Source organism: Sebastes fasciatus, chromosome 2 (assembly GCF_043250625.1).
Source record: "Sebastes fasciatus isolate fSebFas1 chromosome 2, fSebFas1.pri, whole genome shotgun sequence".
Lineage (NCBI taxonomy): Eukaryota > Metazoa > Chordata > Actinopteri > Perciformes > Sebastidae > Sebastes > Sebastes fasciatus.
The window spans coordinates 15,650,207-15,675,914 of NC_133796.1; the positions used below are offsets into that span (position 1 = coordinate 15,650,207).

At 41.0% G+C, this 25,708-nt stretch overlaps 1 protein-coding gene across 4 annotated transcripts in view; it reads right to left on the reverse strand.

Annotated features, from left to right (window-relative positions):
- trpm7 (transient receptor potential cation channel, subfamily M, member 7) overlaps positions 1-25,708 on the reverse strand; it is a 48,319-nt gene that overhangs the window by 12,723 nt on the left and 9,888 nt on the right. Inside the window, exons 1-25 of one of the 4 annotated variants that reach the window (XM_074611355.1) lie at positions 25,373-25,616; positions 24,368-24,447; positions 23,204-23,242; positions 19,972-20,179; positions 19,440-19,653; positions 18,550-18,674; positions 18,174-18,345; positions 16,201-16,375; positions 13,969-14,092; positions 13,265-13,337; positions 11,877-11,977; positions 11,313-11,447; positions 11,152-11,205; positions 10,915-11,055; positions 10,416-10,550; positions 10,005-10,282; positions 9,683-9,911; positions 8,738-8,893; positions 8,259-8,402; positions 5,387-5,515; positions 4,988-5,239; positions 2,871-3,045; positions 1,159-1,291; positions 868-1,046; positions 519-651 (exon numbers count right to left, since the gene is read on the reverse strand). In XM_074611355.1, the coding sequence (XP_074467456.1) occupies positions 519-651; positions 868-1,046; positions 1,159-1,291; positions 2,871-3,045; positions 4,988-5,239; positions 5,387-5,515; positions 8,259-8,402; positions 8,738-8,893; positions 9,683-9,911; positions 10,005-10,282; positions 10,416-10,550; positions 10,915-11,055; positions 11,152-11,205; positions 11,313-11,447; positions 11,877-11,977; positions 13,265-13,337; positions 13,969-14,092; positions 16,201-16,375; positions 18,174-18,345; positions 18,550-18,674; positions 19,440-19,653; positions 19,972-20,179; positions 23,204-23,242; positions 24,368-24,447; positions 25,373-25,426 (3,638 nt within the window). In that variant the 5' untranslated portion in view covers positions 25,427-25,616. Of the gene's footprint in view, positions 1-518; positions 652-867; positions 1,047-1,158; positions 1,292-2,834; positions 3,046-4,987; positions 5,240-5,386; positions 5,516-8,258; positions 8,403-8,737; positions 8,894-9,682; positions 9,912-10,004; positions 10,283-10,415; positions 10,551-10,914; positions 11,056-11,151; positions 11,206-11,312; positions 11,448-11,876; positions 11,978-13,264; positions 13,338-13,968; positions 14,093-16,200; positions 16,376-18,173; positions 18,346-18,549; positions 18,675-19,439; positions 19,654-19,971; positions 20,180-23,203; positions 23,243-24,367; positions 24,448-25,372; positions 25,617-25,708 lie in introns of those variants that run through there. The other 3 variants (XM_074611349.1, XM_074611364.1, XM_074611372.1) reach the window with 3 other exon arrangements.

The following is a 25,708-nucleotide window of genomic DNA, read 5'->3' on the forward strand; positions in this document are numbered from 1 at the left end:
AAAAGGCAAAAGAGGATTGTTTGACTACTCAGAGCCACCGTCCATGCAAACGTCATCATCTAAAATGGCATGATAAACATTCGCTTTGTCTCCTTGCACAAACTGCTTTATGATAAAGAAATAAAAGAATACATAGATGGAAAATATAAAGGTATATTGTGGCAGGTGACTGCAGAACAGCTTGGAATCAGCGATGGTCACAAAACAAAGGAAGTAGGAAAGATCAGCGGGTAGTGATTGTGCTCTAGGTAGCTGAACGATAGCTTCTTGCTAATGTCATTCATTCATTAGCCCCGTTTTGGATTAGCTCGATCCAAATGCACTCAAGTAATTGATTCAGTTTTGTCTCGTACTGCGAATTTTTGCAGCCAATAGAAAAATAAAACACATTGGACTCACATATGAAAAATACGGACTTTGTGTGCAAAGATCTTAAGACTGACTGTCAACATAACTTTTGTTTATTTACAAGAGAACTCCAGAGGGAGACCTTCAAAAAATGCCAGTAACAGTCCCACCTTTCTGAGGTAAGACGTATGCGCTCCTCACTCCCCGAGTGAAACTGATCATCCTTTTCATGGAAGTACGTCTCCACACACTGCTCCTCAAAATCATGAAGCTTCTTTTGGTCTTCCTCTGTGAGAAACAGCTCTGAAAGAAAGACAGCAAACCCGTGTTACTGTTGGAGATTTCCTTAATGCCCAGTTAAGCAGCATCACTTTGCTCAATTGTTTTGTACACATAAAGCATTTAAATCCAAGATGTTTGTTCTTGAAAATATATAAATAGCATTACAGCAGGTTTTTAATAATTAACATTTAGGAGACATGAGGTTTCTGCCAGAAAATGACAGTAGTGTGGTCGTACTTGGTCCGTAGTTATGCTCCTTCTTCCTCTTTCTACACATACAGAAGAGGGAGTAGATATGGCAGAGGAGAATGAAGGGGGGTGGGAGGACAGGCTTCTCATGGTAGGCCATAATAAAGTGGTAGCGCTGGTACTTCCAAACCAGATTAGAAATGGACTTCACTTGCAGATACACATTGCTGGAAAACAGAGTACAGAAATTACACTGAGGATGATGATGTTGTGGAGAATGCCAGCAAAAATGAGTGCGCACATTATTCTGGATTTAGCACTGAAATGTTGGGCACTTACTTGAAGAAGGCGATGAGGAGGTTGACCATTAGTATATACTGTACAAAGAGGTAGACTGCTTGTAGGAGAGGAGTCAACCACACTCCAGCCGCACACAGGGACCTTACTGATGTTTCAGTGTTATTGGCACACACTGTGAAGAGGAGGAGCTTTTTAGGATATGCCCACACCTGCAAGTATGCACGCACCTACACGTCCCCCAAATAAATATCACATCCAGGTCTTGTTCATTTGCAAAATCTGTAACTAACTATCTGCCCCTGACTCTACCACGCATGGATACATACTAAGACAAAAGAGGACAATACTACCTTGAAATTGCATTGGAATATTAATTGTTTTAATTATGGCTGTCAATCTATTAAAATATTGAATCGTGATTAATCGCAAATTAATCACGCATTCTTTATCTGTTCAAAATGTAACTTAAAGGGAGCTTTGTGAAGTATTTAATCCTCTTATCAACATGGGAGTGGGCAAATATGCTTGCTTTATGCAAATGTATGTATATATTTATTATTGGAAATCAATTAACTACACAAAACTATCACAAATATCGTCCAGAAACCCTCACAGGTACTGCATTTAGCATTAAACATATGCTCAAATCATAACATGGCAAACTCAAGCCCAACAGGCAACAACAGCTGTCAGTGTGTCAGTGTGCTGACTTGACTCTGACTTGCCCCAAACTGCATGTGATTATCATAAAGTGGGCATGTCTGTAAAGCGGAGACTCGTAGGTACCCATAGAACCCATTTTCATTCACATATCTTGAGGTCAGAGGTCAAGGGACACCCTTTGAAAATGACCATACAAGAACGTTATTTACCCTCCTTGTCGACAAATAGTATTATGACTAGCGGGGACTAGTATGACATGGTTGGTACCGATGGACTCCTTAAGTTTTCTAGATTCATATGATGTATGTATCTTCCCTCTGTGTTAGTAAGTTAAAGAAATTAGTGGCGTTAAATTGGATTACTATTAAATGTATTCATTATGATGTTTAAACTGTGGAAACAGCTGTTTCTATAAATAAATTGATATATTAGTAATGTAAATCCCCAAAAAATGACATATACATGTGTATTGTAAAGACATTCCCTTCTTACACTTGAGGTGTGACAAAACACACTACAACTAGGATTTGTTCAGAGGATTATTTTGTTTGAAAACTAACCTTGATCACTCAATTCTGTTTTTAAATTTCTCTTCTTTTCACTAGAATAACTTTACGACAAACTTACACTGCGTAATTGACATCTGACTATTCACCACTTCCAGGTCACAGTAACAGTTGGTAAACATGTGATCAATTTTCAACAGTGTGTGAAACCTCTGGACGCCAACTCAGGCTATGGAGCACAGCCAGGTGTTTTGTTCCACCGAAGCTTCAAATGCGCCCGACTCAAGTGCTGATCACTTAATCGTTTGCCTGTTATCTAGACCGTTTTCAGCTGAGTCGAGGCAGTCGATGCTGTGGTGAAATAAAAGGCCCCGCCCTTCCCAAAGAGACCCGCGTTGGCTGCTTCGGCGTGTGAGCCACGTGTGTGAGAGAGGCTGTGAGGGGAGGCAATGATTAGGCCGTCGTGGGTTTGATTTCCAGTGCTTGTTTTGAGTGACAATCAGCTATCATGCTGTGGTGAGAAGCTTTGAATAAAACTGCTCTTACCCGCGTAATCTCCCCTACCATCCTCATCGTCCTTACCATCGATTTCATAGGCATACACTTCCCCGTACATCATCCAGTACGGCTGGAAGACCACATCTTTGGCCAGCGTCCAGCTGGGCCCCTCGTCTGGGTACAGGATGGCTTTCCTGGGTACGCCATAGCTCAGCAGGACTATAGCCATTATTACCACAATATAAAACATGTTGGCCACCTGCAAGAGATGTCACACACATGATGAATGAAACATATGACTGATGGCATCATCACTACTTGAAATAATGTTGGACTTAATAGCACATCCACAGAGTTTCTTTAGTGCACACACGTCTACTCTGGGGATCCAAAATCAGCACCGTTTTATTACTTTTGTTACACTTTTGATATGACAGCTTGTTAAATAAAAGAAGAATAGAGGCCATGGTCTTCTAGTCTTTGATTTGGTCTGTTGTTGCCCGTTTCTTAGCAATTATTGATTGTCTTTATAATGTCTGTATTGAAATCCCCAGGGCAGACTCAGTAATGTTGAAGGGTTTATGACTACTTAACAGCAATGAAGGTGTACATGATGGAAACTTGATTATGTTCTAATTAAACCTAATTTCACTTAAAGGAGGAGTTTGATAGTTTAGGAAATACACTTATTTGCGTTCTTGCTGAGAACAGGATGAGAAGATTGATACCACTTTAATATTTCTACAGAAAATAGAAAGCTACAGCTATCAGTTGCTTATCTTAGATTAGCATAAAGACTGAAAGTAGGAGTAATGGCTAATCTGGCGCTGTCCAAAGGTAAAAAACTCAGTTACCAGCTCACTACTTAGATTTCAGGAAGTCAATGGCTAAACCAAGGAACGTAACTTGTAATTTTTGAACTTTTATTTGTGTGTCGATTAAACAAACCAGATATAACTTGTAACTTAGTAAAGTTAAGAGTTGCTGGTAAGCAGATTGATTTAGCTTCAGACGGACCCAGGTTAGCCGTTTCCCCCTTCTTCCAGTCTTTAAGCTACGCTAAGCATCCTCTGATTCTAGCTTCACATTTAGTGCAACTGCAAGAAAGCAAGTAGATATATTAAAACAAATTGTTGAACTACTCCTTTAACGAAATGAAATCAACTCATTTTCAGATGATATGAACATCATGTTATCCAATATTCTGTTGAATGTAAGCTATCAACTCAAAAGTCATATAAATACTTTGTTAAAACACATGGAGCACAGCAAATGGAGAAAAAAAATAGCAGGACTGATGGAAAGAAAGTCTGTTTTCTAAAACTGATGGGGCTGCTCAAGATAATACAATAGGTTACAATACCTGGTTACGGCATGTAGATGATTAACGCTGTATAAATATGAATGTTCGAGCAGATTAAATAAAACCATAAATATGAATATGAGCAATTTGTGAATGCACAGAAACATAGCAATGACTGTTCAGACTACAGTATGACCTAAAAAGCTACAAAACAAGCCTATCATTTAAGGTTGTCTGTGACTATTAAACACTTTGATGTAAATTCTTACTGTACATGAAGTGTTCTAGGGCTTATTACAATTCCACTTACATCAACAAAGTAGTGTATGTATAAATATTAAAATATTATTCCTGTTTCATTGTATCTCTGAGAGCAGAAAAAAACACGGTGGAAAAATAATGACAACTTTTACACCATTTACAAAAGCGTTCACGTCTGCTTACTCTACATCAGGGGTCTCCGACAAGTAGCTCGCTACCTGTTTCTGAGTGGTTCGCTAAAGGTTAAAACAATTATGTACAGAAATGTAATAACACAAAGTCACTTTGTTTAAATTTCTACATTCGACATCCCACCCCCTTCTGACACAAAATGATTATTTGCCAATCAGGTGTCAATTAAACGAGTTACACCGCAGTGACGCCGTAACATTCGGCGGTGTTAGCAGACTTGTTTCACAAATGTGAATGACAAAGGAGTGTGTCTCATTTGCGGTGCGAGCATGTCAGTCGGTGAAATATGTATCAAGCGAGCGCCACTCCACCAAAGTCCACCACATCTTTTCATGGGACTTTATGGCTTTTGTCAAATTAGCTCTTAGAGGGGAAAAAAAAGGTAGGAGACCCCTGTTCTACATCATGTAGTGGTTTGACTTCTCTCTCTCTCACGAGAACTCACCATTTTAGCGATCATCATGACATACGGTCCAGCCTGCTGGTTCACAGCCAGGATATCCAGGAGTCGCACGTACCAGAAGATGATATTGAGACAATACACCGTCCTCCCGGGGACGAAGGCTTCACCTCCGGCCAATCTCAGGCCAAAGCCGATAAAGAAGGTCACAATGGCCAGAAAGTCGGACACATTGAAATAGTCACTGAACCACACCTTTATCTTCTGGCTTATTTTGCCTGCTTCAGACATAAACATCTGGGGAAAAGAAGGAGATGGAGGAGCAAAAAAGAAGACCATGTGAAAGAATGCTGAGGAGATTAGTTCATGTGCATCTTCATTACCTGCGTTGTTTTTATATTATAGAGCCTGACAATATGGGTCTAACACTTTTGTTGCACATACCTCTCGAATTTTCTCGATGGCAGAGGTGAATATGTAGAGGATGACCACCCACTCTTGAGGAGAAGGCCATTCAGGCATTTTCACCAGGACAACATACGAGTAGGTCATCAAGAAGCCCAGGTAGAAGAGCTGAAAACAACACAACAAAAAGAGTCATAAACAACTCCAAAAACATTAGATAAAACGCTTTTTTCCAAAATGTAAATAAAAGATTAATTCTCCCAAGAATGGAAATGCTGTATATGATATGCAATGTATATCATACATGTAGATATGTGTGATATGTTGGACGTAGATGATAACTGGCCTGTGTTGACAAAGAGCCTCTAAATTCAGGCAGTTCCCGAGAGAGGGGCTTCCTCTCTCTGAAATATTTTGAGACGTGGTCAGCAGAGGCCCTCTGAAGGGGCTGAACCTCATCATTTGAGTAAGGAACACACAGTCTGCCATTTTGACTGAGGCCTCTGAGCTCTCAGAGCTCAGCTGGCGGTTAGCCGTGTGAGAGCTTCTCCATCTCAAGTGAAAAATCACAGTTCCCAACAAAGTCATGCTCTCAGAAGGGAGGGGGAGCGGTTCAGGGCATTATATATGAAATAGAGATGGGGATGCTTAACCGACTAGTAATTAAAAGCTGCAAATATTTTCATTAATTTCATTGTAACACTGAATAAAGCTACTATAGGTAACTGGACTATTCACCGCTCTCATCAACCCGATGTTAGTCTTAACAACTTCATAACAACTATGAGGTGATATCAGTGCTAAAAGTCAGAGTTCTTCTGCCCTCCACTGGCCAAAAATGAATTACTATGGCTTTTAGTGAGAAGTTTGGCCTGTACCTGAAACAGAAAGGAGCTCTTCTGTACAACCATACTGCAGCCTGTGGGAAAGTACATGTGCACGCTCACACGCACACACACACGTCCAGTTTCTTGGTACAACTTGGATTAGAAAAATCTCTGAACCTTGACATGGGAGGTGTGAACTGTTGGAAAATCAGCCATTAACACTCCCATCTGATGGGTAAGCTATTTGTTGTGTGCTGCGTTGATGTGTTGAAGTCGGAATGGAGGCAGGAACAGCAGATGTAGATAAGCTTCGGCACAGGCTATATGACGTAGACTAGCAGTTTCAGTGATGGTATCAGCAGCTCTCAGTCTTGAACAGCCTGAAAAACAACCCTGTCTCTGCAAATAACCCCCTCAATGACAACTCCAAGGCTCCTGAGAACCAGCCTCAGGCTTGTGTATATAAATAAACATAAGAACAAGTGAGACAAAAGATGAGTGATAATCCTGTGCAGGAGTGTGAATGAGTAGTAAGTGTGTATTCCAAGAAAATGTGTTTAAAATAAGCTTTAACTGCTACCAGTGTAAGCGTAACGCATGCAGAAATTTATGCTATCAATCTCAGATTCCTCCTCACTATACAAAGCCAACCAGTAGGAGTGCTGGTGCAGTGTGAAGGTAATGGTACCTCATTTGCATCCCACTTGTTAACACTTCCAATAGGGTTTAATGGAGCGCAGACAAAAGTAGTGGCTTTCATTTGAAGACAAAAAAAGGATGGTGTTCAACTAGCCAAGAATCACATTGCTAAGTCACTCTGGGAAAGAAATTAACTGACATTGAGCATTAGATTGTATTGATTCTACTAACGGTGCAGAACAAATACAGTCTCCTCCAAAACCTATTGGAACAGCAAGGCCAATTCCTTTACTTTTGCTGTACACTGAAAACATTTGGGTTTGACATCAAAAGATGAATATGAGACAAGAGATCAGCATTTCAGCTTCTATTTCCGGATATTTACATCTAGCTCTTTTAAAAAAACTTAGAAGATAGCACCTTTTGTTTGAACCCACCCATTCTCAAGTGAGCAAAATTATTGGAGCATGTGACTGACGGGTGTTTTTTGTTGCCCAGGTGTGTCCTATTACATTGATTATTCAAACAATAAATAGCGCTGAATATCTACTCTCAGTTTCAGCTTTGGGTTTTGCCTGTGCAGACTGCATTTATAGTTAAAAAGGTGAAGCCAACATGAAGACCAGAGAGCTGTTTATGGGAGAAAAGCAAGCAATTTTAAAGCTGAGAGAAGATGGAAAATCAATCAGAGCCATTGCACAAACATTGGCCATATAGCCGGTACAACCATTTACAATGTCCTGAAGAAGAAAGAAACCACCGGTGTACGGAGCAATAAACGTCGAACCGGTAGACCAAGGAAAATATCAGCAGTTGATGACAAAAACATTGTGAGAGCTGTAAAGCAAAAACCCGAAAACAACTTCTCAACATCACCAACAACCTCCAGAGGTTCAGGAGTGACGGTATCACAATCCACCGTTCGCAGAAGACTTCGGGAGCAAAAGTACAGAGGCTACACCAGAAGATGCAAACCACTCATAAGCATAAGAATAGGAAGGCCAGATTGGAATTTGCCCAAAAAGTACTGAGACGAGGGACAAGATTAACCTTTACCAAAGTGATGGAAAGGCTAATGTGTGGAGAAAGAAAGGATCTGCTCATGATCCCAAACACACACGCTCATATGTGAAACAGGGTGGAGGTAATGTCATTGCTTGGGCTTGCATGGCTTCTTCTGGGACGGGCTCATTGCAACAAAATTAACTCTACAGAAACATTTTGTGTGCCAATTTAAAGAGAGATGCAACCAAACTGATCAGGAGATCCTTCATCATGCAGCGAGACAACGACCCAAAACACACTGCCAAAGCAACCAAGGAGTTCATCAGGGGAAAGAAGTGGAAGGTTTGAGACTGGCCAAGTCAATCTCCAGACTTAAAAGATGTATGTATAGGTGTGTGTGTGTGTGTGAGTGTGTGCGTTCTCTTCTGTAATTTCCATACCGTGTTGGCCCAGAACTTGACAATGGGAGCGTGGTAGAAGGCGTAAATTTTCCTGGTTAAGGGCAGCTTCCTGGAGCGAACGTGTGTCTCCATGTCGTTCTTTGGCTCCACGGGGTCGTGGGATCTGGCCTCCTTGAACACATCCTGCGGAGAGGTTAAAAAGGCCCAAAATTAGACAACAGCAGGCCACAATGTGGACAGAAAATGAGAGAAAGCAGAGTAAAGAGGACAATGTGAGTGAAAGAGATATAAAAGAAGAGTGAACAGACATACAACCTGTTCACAGACCATTAACCCTTTAACACCGCCTAAACTATGGACTGTTTTTCATCTTCAAGTCTCTTATGATGAATTTGGACTTGATGTTTTCAATGATTTATTTCATTGTAGGACTGCTTTGATGCTAGAGATACATCATGTTTTCAAATGAAAAGGAAAAAAGTCAAAATAGAAAAACAGAAGAACAGAGTAAATCGAACCATTGGGATGTCTTCAGCTATGTTCTGGAAGTTGTGTTCGCTGTCCTCCATGGTCATTTGGTGGTCGTCCTGACTCTGAGGGATGTGAGCCATCTCAGCCTTGGATTTGTACTCCAACAGTAGGATGGCAGGAGGCACCAAGATACTCAGAATCACCTAGAGACAAAAACATACTAATGTGGGTGGATGCTTCTATATTTGTCAAGAATGTCTTTTGAATTACACACGCTAATGAATCCCAAATGTTTTACCACAAAAACAGTATAACACAAGCCAAGCCCTGCTGTAAAAGTTCCCTCTCTGATGAAAAATAAATAAAATCATAAACAAAGAAATGACAGCATGTTCATTTCATGCGAGTATCCAAATAAAAAAAAAACTTTTAAAAAAAGATTTAGGGAAGACATTGAAGAATAAATGTTTTTTCAGTAGCATAATTACTCTATTTATTTTGATATTTACTAAGAAAAGTATTATGAAAAATGCAGCGTCTTTTGTAACAGAAATTAAATTTGAAACTGACAGTGTTTTTACAGTGCAGTCCTGAGGTTTTATGAATGAGTTTTGACCTACAATTCAGGAAATGCTTGCACCAGGAGGCCGCCTGAGATAAACAGGAGCATTAATAAACAGTTTATTCCTCGTGTCACCATGACTCATCCAACTGAGTGGCATTTTAAAACCTCAACAAAGCACTTGAACCGAGATTGGGATTAGATATGAAAACAGACCTTTGTTCAAGCCCCGGGAACACTGCATCTGTTGGCAAAACTTCACCAAACACAAATATTAAACCACTACAGTATGGTGGTTTAATATTTGTGTTAAGCTGTACATAGACTAATAGTTCACACTGTCCAACCTCAGCAGCCACTGAAAAGCAAAGCACTGATTCCAGTGCTTGTATTTTGTTACTAAAAAGAAAAATCGAGATGGAATATGAACCTTGTACCAGGAGTTCTTGCGCATGTTCAGGCGTCCCATCCACATGTCTGACAGCAGAAACTGGGTGCAGGTATGAGCCACAAAGGGCCGTAGGTGGGAGGACACAGCCAACTTCAAACATGTGGAGTTACTCCAGTTCTTCAGCTCGTAGGTGAGCAGCTTCATGGCCATGGTCTCATCCTGCCTGAACGACTCCTCCAGCAGGTCCACTGCCAACGTCCCAAACTCACTGAAATACATCAGCACAGTTTGATTAGTCCATACATTTACTTCTATAGGATAATAGCTACCTGACACGAATCATAGCCACAGAAAAACTCACTTTGAGTACTCCTTGAGCTCCTCTGAGGTGTCGTCCACCACGTCGCTCTTCTTGGCCTCGTAGGCCATAGATCGGCAAAGCTTGCAGGCCACCAGAGCCTTCGCCATGTTCTCCTCGCCGTGCTGCCAGAAGAAGAGCGACATTTTCTGCCTCTTCAACAGCACAGCCCACACCAGCAGCTCATTGAAAGGGTAGGGAAACCGCCGCGTCTCTGGGTCGTCTATGTCCACAATCTCTTCTTTGCTCCGCTTTTTGTTCTGCTCGATGGAAGACTCAAGCTAGGAGGACAGGGACGAAGCAGTGATTAGACAAATAACAGTGATTAGATGCTGAGAAAGATCTTAATCTCTAGACCTTTTCATTTTTAGGAATGTCTAAAGCAGGCCTTGTTCCTTTTATTGAAATATTTACCTTAGGTTTGTATGGCTGTGCAGTTTTGATGAAGTGGTTGTGCCTCGTCTTCTCCTTCTTGTCGGCCTGCATGCTAAAAGACTCGTGACTTTTCCTCAAATGAGAACCAGGACCTGCTGTGTGGCGCCCCGACCTCTGCACACAACATGAAAACATTTTCACATTAGTTGATTTTCTTTCACGAATATATATATATATATATATATATATGTTATATATTTGTTATTTTTCATTTTTCTTCTTGAATCTTTTTCTTGTTTTTATTCCTGTAATTATTTTCTTTATTTCTAACAATTTTATTTTTCCACTATAAAACATATTAACATTGAAGGCATTATATAAGTATGGCATCATATGTAAGCAAATGTAAATTTATGTTAATTCCTACACTCCTGCAATAAAATTTATTTTTTAAAAAAGTTTAAAATATCAACACCATAAAAGACGTTTTGTACAGTGCAACAAAGACACTCCAGGAGTCGCAATAGTTCAAACTCACCCTATTGTTTCCATGGAGATTGTTGTAAATGATTCGGAAGCGTTTCCTGGTGTAGTTGCACCTGTAAGTCCCGCCCATCAGGTACTCAATAACCAGGCCCACATCAATCAAAGTGATCTTATAGTTTGGAGGCAGATGACTCTGCAAGAAGGCACAGAAACAAAGTGAATAAATGACACCGAACAGACTTCGGTTAACATCAACTGATAAAACGTACATTTACTGGACTGACTGTACCTGTTTAACATCTCTAACCAGGTGGAGGAGAGTTGGGTTGTTAGGATGTTGTTTCTAAAATAGAAGATACAAAACAACACTCAACACGTATATGTATATATTATTTTATACACGGCCCATCTCTGTTATTCAGTGGCTGGTTGCGTGCTTCATAATGTTACCGTGTTGTAGAGCTCCTCCAGCCGATTGATTGTCAGGAAACGGTGCATGCTCACGCCGTTTTCTATGAGCAACTTAACAAAATCCACCCTGTCCATCACGAGTGCATCCAGCATTGCTTGCTCCAGAGAGCTCACCTACGCACACAAAGATAAACATGTTGTCATGAACCTCATTTCGATAGAAAATTATTATTTATAAAAAAACATAATGAGGGAAAAGACCAACAATATGTCCACATTACAAAAAAAACACAAGAAATAAATATGATCTATCCTCTCGTTCACACAAAAGCCAGGATCCCCCCCACCCAGTTTTAAAATAAACACAAGCACTGAGGGCAGCTTATGAAGACAACTGTAACAGGGTTCATGTTACAGTCAAGACAAGCAGTTCTTGGCAGCCTGCCCGGGTCCGGTCCCCCGGCTCCTCAGACTGCAGATTGTGGTCAGCAGAGATTCTGGGGACATTTTGGGCGAGTCCAAAGGTTTTGGAGCTAAAGCTGAGCTAAGCAAACATCCACGAAACACACATACGCACACGGACAAACGGCCACCAATACGTACCAGGAGCTGCTGTCCGTACACAAACACATGATTCTTGGCTATGTCTACCCGGTCCCAGGCCAGAGTCAGGACCAGCTGATCGAAGGCAGACGCATTTGTGCCTGAAACACACAGGTACAGCCATTTGTAAACAACACACACACACACACACACATATATTCATTCCCAGGCAAGTAAAGCCTTATTAACTGTGTATTTCCTCTTAGCCAGCTAGCAGGATTAGAGGGGGATAGTAGAGCTGGGCCAGGGCAGTAATACAGTCAATTACACACTAATACAGCAACATAGCAGATTACACTACAAAGTAAATCCCTGCTCAGTCTACTGCTCTCTTCCACACTAATCTGCTTTATTGTCCTCTAGGAGCCATCTGAATCAAATGATCATAATCACTGGACACAGATTGTGTGGATGTGAAATAGGAATCTCAGTGGGAGTTTGATTGGACTGAAACTAATGAATTGAATTCAAAATAACCTGAGCTCTTAGGTAGTCTGTCAACACGTGAAAAAGAGGATGTATTCAGCTTTTAACAACAGGGACTCCTTCAAACTTCCTGTTTAACATCCAGCCTGCTAAATGAATTGAATCACAGTGAAAGAGAGAAACATCTTTAAGCAGCACTCGATATTCTTTAAGAGGTCTGAGAGCTTTTGTACTCCAGGGTCCTTTTGAGGATGAGTTACTGTTTGACCAGGACGACTGCGCCTTAGGCATTTTCAGTCGCAGTCTCTTTGTCTTTTGAGGGTCTGAACCAGTTTCTCCAGACGATCGATCAGCTGCAGTCACTCATAAATTCCTTGCTTTTGTCTAAATAAACTTGAATCGTTAGATTTTGCTGCGCCCACCCACGTTCAGTACAAAACACCTCTTTCAGGTGAATAACTTGTTCTGTACTTGAAACGAAGAATGCCTGTGTTCACACAGCTTGTCAGTCTTTTAATAAAAACTATTAAGTGGGTATTTGTCTTCTTTTTACTCCAACTGCATTCATACAAAATAAAAATAAAAAGATACAGATCTTCTACAACATAATGAAAACAAAGTAAGAATGTCCAATTTTTCCTCTTCCTCTAACAGACTGTGAAGAAGAAGAGGAATAAGACATGCAGCTCATACTGACAGTGTTGGAATAAGGAGGCCCTGTGAATGTGAGCAACATGATCTCCTCAGGAACACAAAGAGAAGGGCACACAGAGGGGAGCGCTGTTCTCAAAGCATATCTGTATCAGAACGAAAACATTACCAAGTCTTGAAATCTTTATCTTTCAATGCCAACAACCACGACATATGAATAGACTGAATCAACTTTATGTGACTTTTGTGACTCAGTTCCTTTATTAAGGGGAAAAAAAAAGGTTGAGAGAGAAGTCATCTACAGTACTAACCTTGGAGTAAAGCCCTCAGAATGGCTACGTCAATGTCCTGGTGCTCCTCGGAGCTGATGTGAAACACAGTGATCTGTTTTTCCGAGAAACAAGATAGCACTTATCAACATGTTCCCGCAGACATTATCCAGATGTTTTAAGAGTTTGTGATATGTGATATATCGCTTTATAAAAACTAACAGTTGTCTCTGTGGCAGTGCTTCAATTGATTCATTTAGTCAAAAGCTGCTCAATGTTCTCTTACTTCTCAAGAAGCATTTGTGTTTTTTTTATATTCATTACCCCAAATATCCCAGATAGCATATGAAATAAGGAATATAAATCCCACAGTATTCATTATGCATCAACATTAATTATTATGAAGGGAAGTCTGGGGTCCCTTGCTGGAGCTGTTTTCCCCTGCGACCCGACCCCGGATAAGCGGTTGAAGATGAGTGATGAGTGATTCATTATTATGAGTTATTCTCAGAGAGATAGCGCTGTTGTAGAGGGTGTGTACGTGTGTACTCGGCACTGTTAAGTATACGTTTTTACTCCGAGACAACCTGCCACAATAGCTATATATGTGACTGAGAATTAAATGACTGATCTTTGCAAGTCTATTTCATTGCTGCACGCATTGAAATGGGAAATAAATAAATAAAAACTGAACATGAATGATTAGAAGTGTATGAACGCGATTAAAAAAAAAAGAAAAAAAGTACCAATTCTTTGCTCTTCATGCACTCCATCAGAGTCTGAAAGAGGTGGATGGCGTCGCTCTGGCTGAAGTTGAAGGTTTTCTTGATGGTTGCGATGATGTCAGTCTCCACTCCATCAGGAAGACGACTGTAGAAGAATTACAGTAGAACGTGGTTACGGTCACAGCACGCTGCTCGAACCCACACAGCTGTAAAACACTTAAAACACAGGTTTGATTCCGGCACAAAGTTCTCTGATCTCTAGAGAACACATCACGAGAACGTTTCAACAGGATTGAAAGATGAGTAATAGACTGCATTTAGACTCCTATGTGTGCAGCGCATGTGCAGCCTTATATTGCTTATATTAATTCATTTTAATACCATGTCCTTTTGGAGAGAAGCTCATAAAAGTCCTCTGAATGTCCTATATCTTTAGTTTGTGAGACTGATTATCCTAGAGGTCACCACAGGTCATTTTATACAGTGAGGTCAAGTTTAAAATTGTCTCACTATATGAAATGGCTACTATGAAGACTAATATCATCACACATGAATAAAATTGGGCTCATTGAATCCACAAGAGTCTCAGCTTTACAGTCACATCCAATTTAGGATGATTAGATTTTTAGATTTTAGATTCCTAGACTGTTTAGGGACCCCAGTATGCAGAAACCATTTTTAGAATAGGTGAAAATAGCATTTGTACTGCATGCAAAACAACGGCTTTGATTTTGCCCCAAACTGCATGTGATTATCATAAAGTGGGCATGTCTGTAAAGGGGAGATCCGTGGGTACCCATAGAACCCATTTTCATTCACATATCTTGAGGCCAGAGGTCAAGGGACCCCTTTGAAAATCACCATACCAGTGAAAATTTAGCCTAACTTTGGAGCGTTATTTAGCCTCCTTACTGACATGCTAGCATGACATAATTGGTACCAATGGTTTTCTTGTGTCATGTGATAGCAGTACCTTCATTCGCTCTAAAAATGAGCCTGCTACGGCCTCTGAAAGATGGCAAAGTCGTTGCCAGCGCCCTCAAGGAGTGAAAGAGGTTAAACTGGATCACTATTTGCATATTCACTAAGATAATTAAACTATAAATCAAACAAAACACAGCAGTAATGTTGGCTGAGGCGGTATTTACAATAGAATGAGGGCATATTTCAAGTTCATGGACACATTTACATCGAAGACACAAATTGTGGTCTCGTGTGATTGTCTCATAACATCGTGCAGGACTAAGGCTGATTAAGCCCTTCGGCAGATTACTTTTTACTGCACTCTGTCACAAGTTCAACTATTTTCAACTCTCTTATAACAGACTGAGCTGCCTGCGGCGCGGTTGTTAGAAATCCTACTGGGACAGAAATAGATGAGAGCCACCAACGACGCTGCCATCAAAGGAATTGCAAAGAAAAATGAAAGAACATCACTGTCTACCACACAGGAAATGACTCAACACTAACAGCATCATACTGGCAACTTTTCCTAATCCTTCAACTTTAACAACTATTCTTAACCACAAATCTAAATATTTTATAAAACACTTGCCGAAACCTTGATTTTCATTAATTCTCTGTTTCTGTATCTCTCATGCTTAATCAATTAGTAATTAATAATACTGTTCACTCCCTCCTTTCTATCATCTGTCCATTATTACCTCCGCCAAGGCCGAATGCCTAGGAAGGAGGTTATGTTTTCACCGGCGTTGGTTTGTTGGTTTGTCAGTTGGCAGGATTACTCCAAAAGGGGTGCGGTGTAGCACAATGAACGATCCATTACATTTTGGTGGCGATCCGGATCATGATCCGGATAGAATCTGAGTTTTTTTTCACATTAAACTCGGTGAAATTACAGTTGAGTTCGACCAAAGCACACTTGGTGATTGTTGGAAAGAGTAACGACGACGGTTTCGGTGAGTTTTATTTTGTTTCTGTCCAGTTTGACTGAAGTGTTTTAGTCATACAGCTGATCTCAACATAAACAAAAATACACGTGGATGATGGCGCAAGCTGAACGGAGGGGGGGGGGGGGGGGGGGGGGGGGGGGGGGAATCGTACTCGGGCTTGGCGGATGTCTGCGCTCTCCGAGTGCCATTCTAGTTTCAATTATGATTACACTAAAAAAAAACATCAACACTATAACAGTATTTAGGAAGATTTATCTTTGGCATGCCAACCACAGCTGTCATATTCTCCTCCCACCCCGTCCCACCGTCCCCCCGTCCTCTGTGTGTGTGTGTGTCCTACCCTCCCTCCTCGGTCTGCTTGTGGACGTAGGCCAGGATGTCAGCAGCACGGCCGGTCCCCTCACACACCACCACCGGGACAGGAGGGCTCTCCTGAAGGTACTCTAGCACGGTCAGGATCACATTGGGACCCCCCTCGAAGATCAGGGCCACAACAGGAACACCCTGACCGATTCCTACCAGGAAGAAGACAAAGAGTGTGCTTAACGTTTCGGTTTATGTTACATTTTCACATCCACCTAACACAACTCCACCCAAGAGACAGTTTGTGATGAGTGTTGTGTTGAGATGATAATAACCAGCTCACTGTTATCACCTAGTTTCCACCAGGCAAAGACAAACTGGCTTCATAATGATTACACCTTGGAGTTTAGTCCATCTGAAGGACACAATATAGGAATAGTTATGCCAAATAACTACTCAACTTTTTGGTTGTTTCCCTGTGATCTCAAGTGGTCTCAAGTTTTAATGGTTGCACTTCAACTTAACACACATAATACTTCACTGTTGAAAGAGCTTTACAAAATATTATTTGGATTTCTTTTAACCTATGATGTGAATAATAAAGAATGTGTTTAACCACAAAATGTAATTATGACTTTCAGACATTTTAGATGATGAAGTCTTAAGGCACTTTCACAAGCCAACATTTAGTCAGTTTTAATCAAACCCTGGTTCAGTTTGTTTGGGCAGTTGTGAACGCAGTAATCAAACTCCAAAACAACCGGTTTGAGAGGTGGTCTCGGACTGTTTCCAAGAAACCAAAACGCAGGCTGCCTGCTCGGGCATTTATTGAGATGGACACAGGTAAACGACGGTCCTGGACTTTTGCATAAGTCTGATGTTTGTTTGACATCAGTGCTGAGTCAAAGTATATCAAAGTCTGCGATTTCCTGCATAGAAGTGGCAGCTCCCGAGACGAAAAATATATATATTTTTTTATTTGGTCCGCTTGAATTTGTGCACTGTGAAACCGAACCAAACTAAATAGAAAACAAACCAAAGTATGAAGTTCACTTTGATTCGGACTATCCAAACGGACTATTGCTTGAGAAAGTGCCCTTAAACATCCTAACAGTTTAACTGATACCACCTGAATTACCCTGAAGTATCCAACATGGCCCAAAGTGGTATTCACACACAAGTACACACTACAATTATCTGCACATACAGTATTTTGTTAACCAGATCTTACTGCTAATTAATTATTTCCTAGAAATCTAATGCCGGGGAAAAGTTAACCTGCTTAACACATAAAATCCTCCTCTTAATTTATCCAGTAAAACTTTACCGCCAGCACAAAACGTCAACTGTATTGCTTCAGTTTAATGTAACTGAGATGCAAATGCTGTTTGGAGTAATTTGATGGTAATGTTTGGTGCAACTGCTCTTTTGAAAAGAGGCTGAAAAGAAGATGTTAACGTGCTGTGTGTTTATGTGGATGACACACATATTAGACCAGTTCACACTGACTGACGTGATGAGGTTAGGAGAATACACAACATCTCTGGGTGAATCACTTTACAAACACAAACTTTGTGCTTAATGTCATCATTAGTAAGTAATAGAGAAAGCATAACATGGAATTTAAGTAGTTTTTTCATGTAAGAAGGGGGCGCTCTTTTAGCTTGGATTTGAGGCACTAGCACAAATTTTAAATCACGTGCAACACAGTGCGGAGTTGAATCTTTCTCCAACTTTAAAGCTCCTAACAAAAATTACAATTTAAGATTATTCCTGTCGACAAAAATATACTCATGTTGGCAAATGTTTTTTATGACGTTATGCATTTCAGTGATTTAATGAGCCAAGTGTGGTATTTTGACTAAGAGGATAGGAGTACATCAGTAAGACGATGTTTTCGGCTTTCCAGACACACAATGTTGCGACATTATCTTAGCAAAAGAGCCTCTGACTGCTTTTCTAAATCAAATCTCTTGTTGTATTGAATTATAATATTTCAGTTTTTCTTACGTGCGTGTATTCTTTGGAGGTTGATGTGCTTCTCCAGGTCCCGCCGCAGTTGGACCTCGACACCGTACTTTCCCACTGTCCCATCATCCACCAGGAGGAAATGGGAGTGCAGATTGTTGAGAACGTTTAGTTTGCTGAGAGGGTTCAGCAGCGTCTGATACGGAGCGACGATCTGCAGTGTGGACATGAGGAGGTAGTACAAGGGAAGAGGACAGGAGAGTGAGGAAAAACAGAATAAATAAATAAAACAGTCCAAACTATGACAAAATCAATGCTGTCATGAAAAGACTTGGCATTAAATAGATAGAGAGGCATCTTAGGACTTGATCTTTCGAGATAATCTTGAACAAATGAGATTGTAAGAGTTGCATCTTACGTCTCTGCCAAGGAGATCGTTCCGGTTTTCAATGACTCCCCATGGTGCGATCCCGATAGTGCAAATTTTCTTTGATGATCTTGAACAGTGTTCTTTGAGGGCGTCGCCCACATGCTTCGCCGCACCTTTAGGAAGGATACATTAAACAATCAGCTTTCACTCTTTCTTGAAAAGGAGTGTTAAGTTTTTATTGCTACTTAACCTTTGCCATATCTCACTTAAAATTCCCTTTAACATATGTATTGTGGTATAAATATATGACTTGTAAAAGTGTGCTGGATACTGTAGATTCCATTAACCATGCATTTGAAAAGAAACAGCCGAGCTTCTGTCACCAAAATGCCCCAACAGGTACATTAGTCCCGGGGTTGTTTGTGAACCGCAGTCTTCAGCTAACGGGTCTCATGGATTCAGCAATAATTTGTGATCCAGGAGACCATCCCAACTGGTCAGGGTGCCAGAGGCATTAAAAGTAATCACTGGTCTGGGTAATTGACCCTGTGAGTAATGATTTAAACACTATGATCAGACCACACCATCTTAACGTCGCGCTGTGGCTGCAGACACACCTCGGCCACGACACACAGCCAAATGACACGCTTAGAGCCCGGCATTACAGCTTCTGCTACATCAGCGCATCACACACTGATGGTGGCTGTGTGTTTGCGTAGTAAAATGTAAGTGTGCGTGAGTGTTCACTTAGGAAATATATAATGGAGCAGGGGTGGAAAGTAAGAGTTATTTAGCTGTCATAACAACAATACCAATTCTTTATTACACTCAGAGGGCAGTCTCACATTCACATGCTTGCTGCATTATTTTCCCATGAACCAAACATTTATCCCCGATTGTTTATTTTTTCAGTGGAGACTAAAATCGAATCTACAAACCTGTGTTGACCCCTCCGGTGAGGATCCAGGCCCCGGTGGTGACTGCAGCTTTGATGAGGCCCTTGCCCACCACCTGCTTGATGCGTGGGTGCAGCTCGAAGTTCTGAACTCCCCCGTGGACAGAGATGAGGATCTTAGGAAGCTCAATATGCCACTCCTTCAGCATCAGCCGCAGGACGCTCTCTGGCCGCGAGTCGTGGGACAAACGCACATACTGCCCACGTAGACACAGACATAAGAAAAGCATGTTCACATGAACACAGAAAGCAGAGCAAAGGCAGCATAACATCACATCCGAGAAGCTGAAACCAATAACCGTTTGGTTGAAAAATTATTATTACATTAGTACACAGGGTTAAACGTATGTAAATAAATGTTCACAATGAGTCTACCCACATCTACATTGAAGAAAACACCTTAAATATTGTGTAAGATTGTTTCTAAACAATCTATATCACAGTTATCAAGACTCACAAGCTGTGTTTTTACATGAACAACGTGCCCTCCAGCAGAGAAGAGTCTGCCCTCCTACCTTGGCTCTGTACGAGTGAGACCCTCCCTGGAAATTGATGACACCATAGGCGTCAGTGGGGCTCGCCTCTGTGTGTTTTTCCACCGACCACTCCTCCTGCTCGGGCATGGACAGGTTGGGGTTTTCACCCAGCTTCACGTCCGAGTACTTCGTGGCCAAGCTGGCTGTGAAGCCAACGTGCTGCCGCACCAGCCGCCCACAGCAGCATCTTGAGGGTGGACACAATCACTTTTCATTGGTACAATAATATACTTTTTCCAATTGTATACATCTTAATTATGCAGAACACAGCAGATAAAACAGAATATCAACAATAGCACATTTAAATTTATGTTTAGTTTAAGACACATTTATAATCGCTGCAGGAAACAGATATTCAAAAGCAGGGTAATAATATCAAGGGAAACTTTTTTACCACGCCATCCTGTATGTAGCCACCAAGTGCATATTTAAGACCATTTTACATGGTTCTCAAATGGAAGTCTGCTGGAGACGACGTTTTCAACCAACCCATGGAGCTAACTAGGGCTGTCCTCAAAAGAAATTCTTAGATTACCAACACTCACACGATTTTGTCGACTAATCAATTAGTTGATTTAATCGACAGATCTGTAAAACTGAGTTTCTCCACAAAGAATCACACAAAAGCACCGCTTTAAATCTTGTGTTTACCAGAGAGATGTGCTCATAAGTTTCCTGGAAATAATTCATTCAGCATGAAAAAGCATTAAAAAAAGACTGGTCAGCTAAAGAAATCTTATTCGACAGAAAACGACCGATTAGTCGACTAATCGACTAAGAGGGGGCAGCCCTAGAGCAAACGTCTAGCTAGCTACGATCTGCTCAGGACTATTATGTCAGCTGATAAAATCGACGATTGTTAGCTTTAAATGAGAAGCCAGTTTTTGTCTACCTCTCTCTGAAATAAAACACACACTGCTTCAAGAGGAAGGGCCTTAAAGTTGTAAAGGATACCCTCTCACCTGGCTAACAATGTTTTTTAATTTCCTTCCTGCTCACAAAAGAAGCATTAAGACGAGGATCCAGAAGAACACATATCCTGAAGCTTTCCGCCTCCTAAACACTACAAACATAGCACCGCACTGCAGGCCACTCGGCAGGTTCAATAATTGTATAATACGGCAGATGTTTTTAATGCACCTGAAGCACTTTATCTAGTAGGTTGTTTGATGTTGCTGCTAATACTCCCTACAGGTGCTGGTGTTTTATCTACGGTGTTCCTATGTGTTAGATTTTATTTTACCCATTCGTATGAATATTATTATTATCTGTTTTATACTTTCTTTAATGTATTACATACTTTATGAGTGAGTGGCTTTACTATTTTTTTTCTTTCTCTTTGTTAAAGTGAGCTCACTGAGACATATTCCAATCATCTCTGTTATCGCTGTAAACTGCATATGTGACATATGAGAATGTAAAGCTTGGGGACTCAACATTAAAAGGTAGGGTTGGTAAAGATTTATAAACTCTGAAATTTTTTTTGGAAATTTGTGTTTGGTGGATTATTTCTCTGTTGTTACAATGCTAATTGGCATTGTATTTTACATCGTTGGAAAGCCTGTTTATTTACCTTCACAATGATGTCCAACTTGTAAGGATCATGCATTTGTGGGATGAGCAGCACAGCTGATTATGTGAGTAGCGCCCAAGTGAAATTTGCCAAAATTCTCTGCCAAAGCTAAACAGTGTATTCTCCTGTTGGTGTTGACTCTTGTTTTGAGCTCCAGGTGTTGCCAATCATGTGCCTGATGTGCATGGGGCCTGCTGGGTGCTGCACCCTACTAAAGTGATCATTTGGTGTCTGCTCCAAGCATCGGCATGCCACGTTTGTATAATCTGGATAAGGCCCGCACGATAGGGCAAGTTGAAGCTGGTGTTCCGCAAAACCAAGTTGCATCCTGGTTGAGGAATGGAACGCCATCCCACAGCAGCGTGTGACCAGGTTGGTGACCAGCATGAGGAGGAGGTGCCAGGCTGTTACGGCTGCGTATGGATCTTCCACCAACTACTGCGGCTACTGGCGGTGTTTTAAATTAATAAAGTGTAAAATTGCCAATATGTCTTGTTTGATCTTTGTTACTGATAGAGTTCAATCATCCAATCCACCAAACAACTCAAAACAAGAGTCAATACTAACAGGAGAATACACTGTTTCCCACAAATGCATGATCCTTACAATTTGGAAGTCATTGTGAAGGTAAATAAACCGGCTTTCCAACGATGTAAAATACAATGCCAATTAGCATTGTAACAGAGAAATAATCCACCAAACACAAGTTTCCAAACTTTTTTTCCCCGAGTTTATTAGTTGAAATTCTCATTACATCCCAACAGCAGTCAATAAGTCAGATGCTGTGACAAAAAAAAAGGTATCTGTGGCTGTCGCAGGATTGTAATAAACCCGTCCAATCATTTCATTTGGCCCGAATGTAATGATGGACGGGCTACCTGCCTACCTGATCATACTCTGCCTGTGCACTCATTGTGCGTCACCGGAGAGTCTTCCACAAGCTGCCAGCTTGACAGCTGTGAGTACTAACAATAGCTGGGTTCGCCGTTCACGTTCATTATGACATGTAGTGAGGGACTGGCTTTGGAGGGAGGCCTGAAGCAACGGACTATCAGTGTTTTGTCGACTTGGCGTCTTTCCCTCTAGATTTAGGGACTTTTGGAGCTAGTGCTGCTAGCTACTTTCATTGGAAAAGAGTTGGCAACACTGGGTTCGTTTAGATCATTTTAAAAAAAATCTAGTGTACTCTTGCTGGTTTCTCAACATCATCGATCCTACCTTTAACATCTGAAACATCTAAATCTCAAATTTCGTCCTTTTAATATATCCCAGCAATATAATACAACATACATACAACTTGTATTTCATTTCATAACTAACCGTGATGACAAGGTCTGACAGACGTGGAATAGCTGGACTTTAAATGGGGCTCATCAATGTATTATTATTAAAATGAATGACCAAACTAAGCTGTTTCTCTTTAGCTTTAAGTAGGCGTTAGGCGAGAACGTGCATCCTGACACACAAAGACTGTGTGAACTTTGTGGTGAATGGTTTCCTGTTCAGTGGAATTACATTGGAAAAGAATTTGCCTGCAGGCCTTTTCTGGTGTAAAGTAACTAGTTAGCATGAATGCTCTCTGGCTAATCCTGTCAGGTAACAAAGAACGAGGGGAACAAAGAACAAACAAAAACTCACCGGACGAGCTGTTGGCAAATCTGGCATCCTGGAAGGCATCTGGAAGGAATTTCACATGAAAATAATCAATCATTGTTTTATATTTAAATAAAAACGAACCACCAAAATGTGGAGTACATTTGCAAACGAAGACATTTAGAACGGTCTGATCTCTCCTAGCGAGAAGGAAGCTCTCGGTAGTTTGAGGACATAAATGAAGGTTATCTGTCAGCTGGGCAGGCAGCCCAGTTAGATCGGCCTTTAACCTAGAGATCGTTGTGAAACCTGCCAAGGGGACTCTCACTTTGATCACAGTCACATGCAGGCCTTTGGCCCAACGTTAAATGGTCCTGTGTTCACTAACACCTCTGAATCATCTTCGCACAGCAGCACGTACTGGAGTTAGCGGAGAAAATCCAGTGGCAAATAATTGATGTAAAAGAAAACACCGGGGAAAGAGTAACCCGGTATCGTTGTGAGTTTACCAGGAGAGAGGGAGGACTGCAATTTCTTGAAAGTGTAACTAAAATCAGAAATGGCTTACACACAACGGAGGTGGTTAAACAGTAAATACACATAACTGTGGGGAAACTACTTAATATTAAATAACAAACAAAATGTTTCCTTTTTCTTTGCCTATTTCTTTATACCTGGATGACCTTTAATTGATCTATTTCGTGTGTGCACACATGGTACTTTGTGAATGAGTGGCCTGCATGCCGAGCCAATAAGAAGCCTTCTCCGTACAGTTTTAACACTGCTTTGTAAGATTCCAGTGAGCCTGCAGGAAAATCCTGCTTCATATTACACACAGTAAATTATATTTTTTACAATTTAAAATAAGTATTTAAATTTAACAGTACACAAAAATGTGATTCAGATATCATTGAATCTAATAAGTCATGCAAATGGTGAAATCCAAACCTCCTAAAATAGCTGACAGTTATGAAATTAATAATCCACCCCTATGATGATATGATACACCGGTTCATCACTGCTCTTCCCCCTCACTTAACGCTGTAATTACAGTGACAGACACGAACACTGAAATGATGTGGAAACAGACTCATTTAGTTTTCGGAGAGTAGTGGTTAGGGTTTGGGCCTTCTTTAACACGCACCGTACAATTACACCGTTTCCATGGCAATCACCACAAGGCACAGTACAGCACGTCTGACTACATACCTGTGGGGGTCCTTTGACACTGGAAGTATGTACACACATTCCCGCTTGGTGAAAGTGCTTTCTATCCAGGGTTTCTGGGACTGTGAACAAAGAAAAACAGTTGCATATTGTGAGCAGCGGACTGATGTTCCTCATTTGTGTTTATTATGTTTGCATTTAAAGAATTCAAGCTGCTACGAAAATTGTCCCCTGCGGATGTTAAAAACAATGAAGTGCACGTACAAACAGTGCTGACATTTGGTAGTTCCGCAAAGACAAGGAAAGCAAAAAGAACATGAGGATAAATCGAAAGTGGTAAGCTGTCTGTTTTACTTTAGTTAAAACAATTTTTCTCTGAAAATAATGGAACATCCTCTTAAAAGGGGGCTTGTAACCCCTTAATCCAGGATTTAGCAGATGAAAATCAAAAGGGATTAGAAGTTTTAATAAATAAAAACTAAAACATTATAAAATTAGGACAACTACGGGAGGCACATCAGCCACAGGTGCCTACTAATGTCATAAACTGCAATAAAATAATCTCATTCTGTATCACTATTCCATTAAAACAAGGATTTATGTCGCAGGAATTTTCAATTAAATGCCTGATGCCTTATTGTTCCCCCAGTACAGCTCAGAGCGATTAGCACCATTAATCCTTCCCAGCACAAAAGAGGGAAACCTGCAAACACCGTCACCTGCTTCACACCAAAGCGTTTCAACTATTCCTGAAACTCAAACAATAGTATTACAACAAGCAGGATTGGAAATGTTGTGAACCAGGCAGTTGCCAGCAAGAAATGATCCTCACAGTCAACGTTTCCATGTAGTTATATATAGACAGCAAAGAAAAAAGAAGTGACAATCATTTTCCCTCTCCCGAAAAGTCACTTTTCTCTGGTGCCATCCATCCATAGTGCCTCAGGTTTTATGCTGCCTACAACAAACGGCGGTTTTACGGAAACATCTAAACAAACAGGTCATCCCGGCCGCTTGACCAGTGCCACCGAGCCACTGAGTGTGTACCTGGCTGTACTCCTCCTCTTCATCTCTGTGTTTAAGGGCTTTGTACAGGAACATGCCAACGCTCCTTCATGCATCTCCTGGACAAACCACAGTCACCACAGCCTCCCCTGAGCACTGGATCATCAGCGACAAATCACTATACTTCTCTCGGTCTCCGTCTCTCACAAGAAGATTTCCATACGGGTCTCAAAGTCTACAGCGATGCTGTTACCGTACAGATCCGGCTCTGAGTTAAAAGCTGAGTGATCAGTGAAAGGTTGCAGCCTCCAAACTCCATCCACGGTTAATCTGTAAGAAGCCACTCGGGGGCCAGATGAATGTGTCTGAGACCGACTA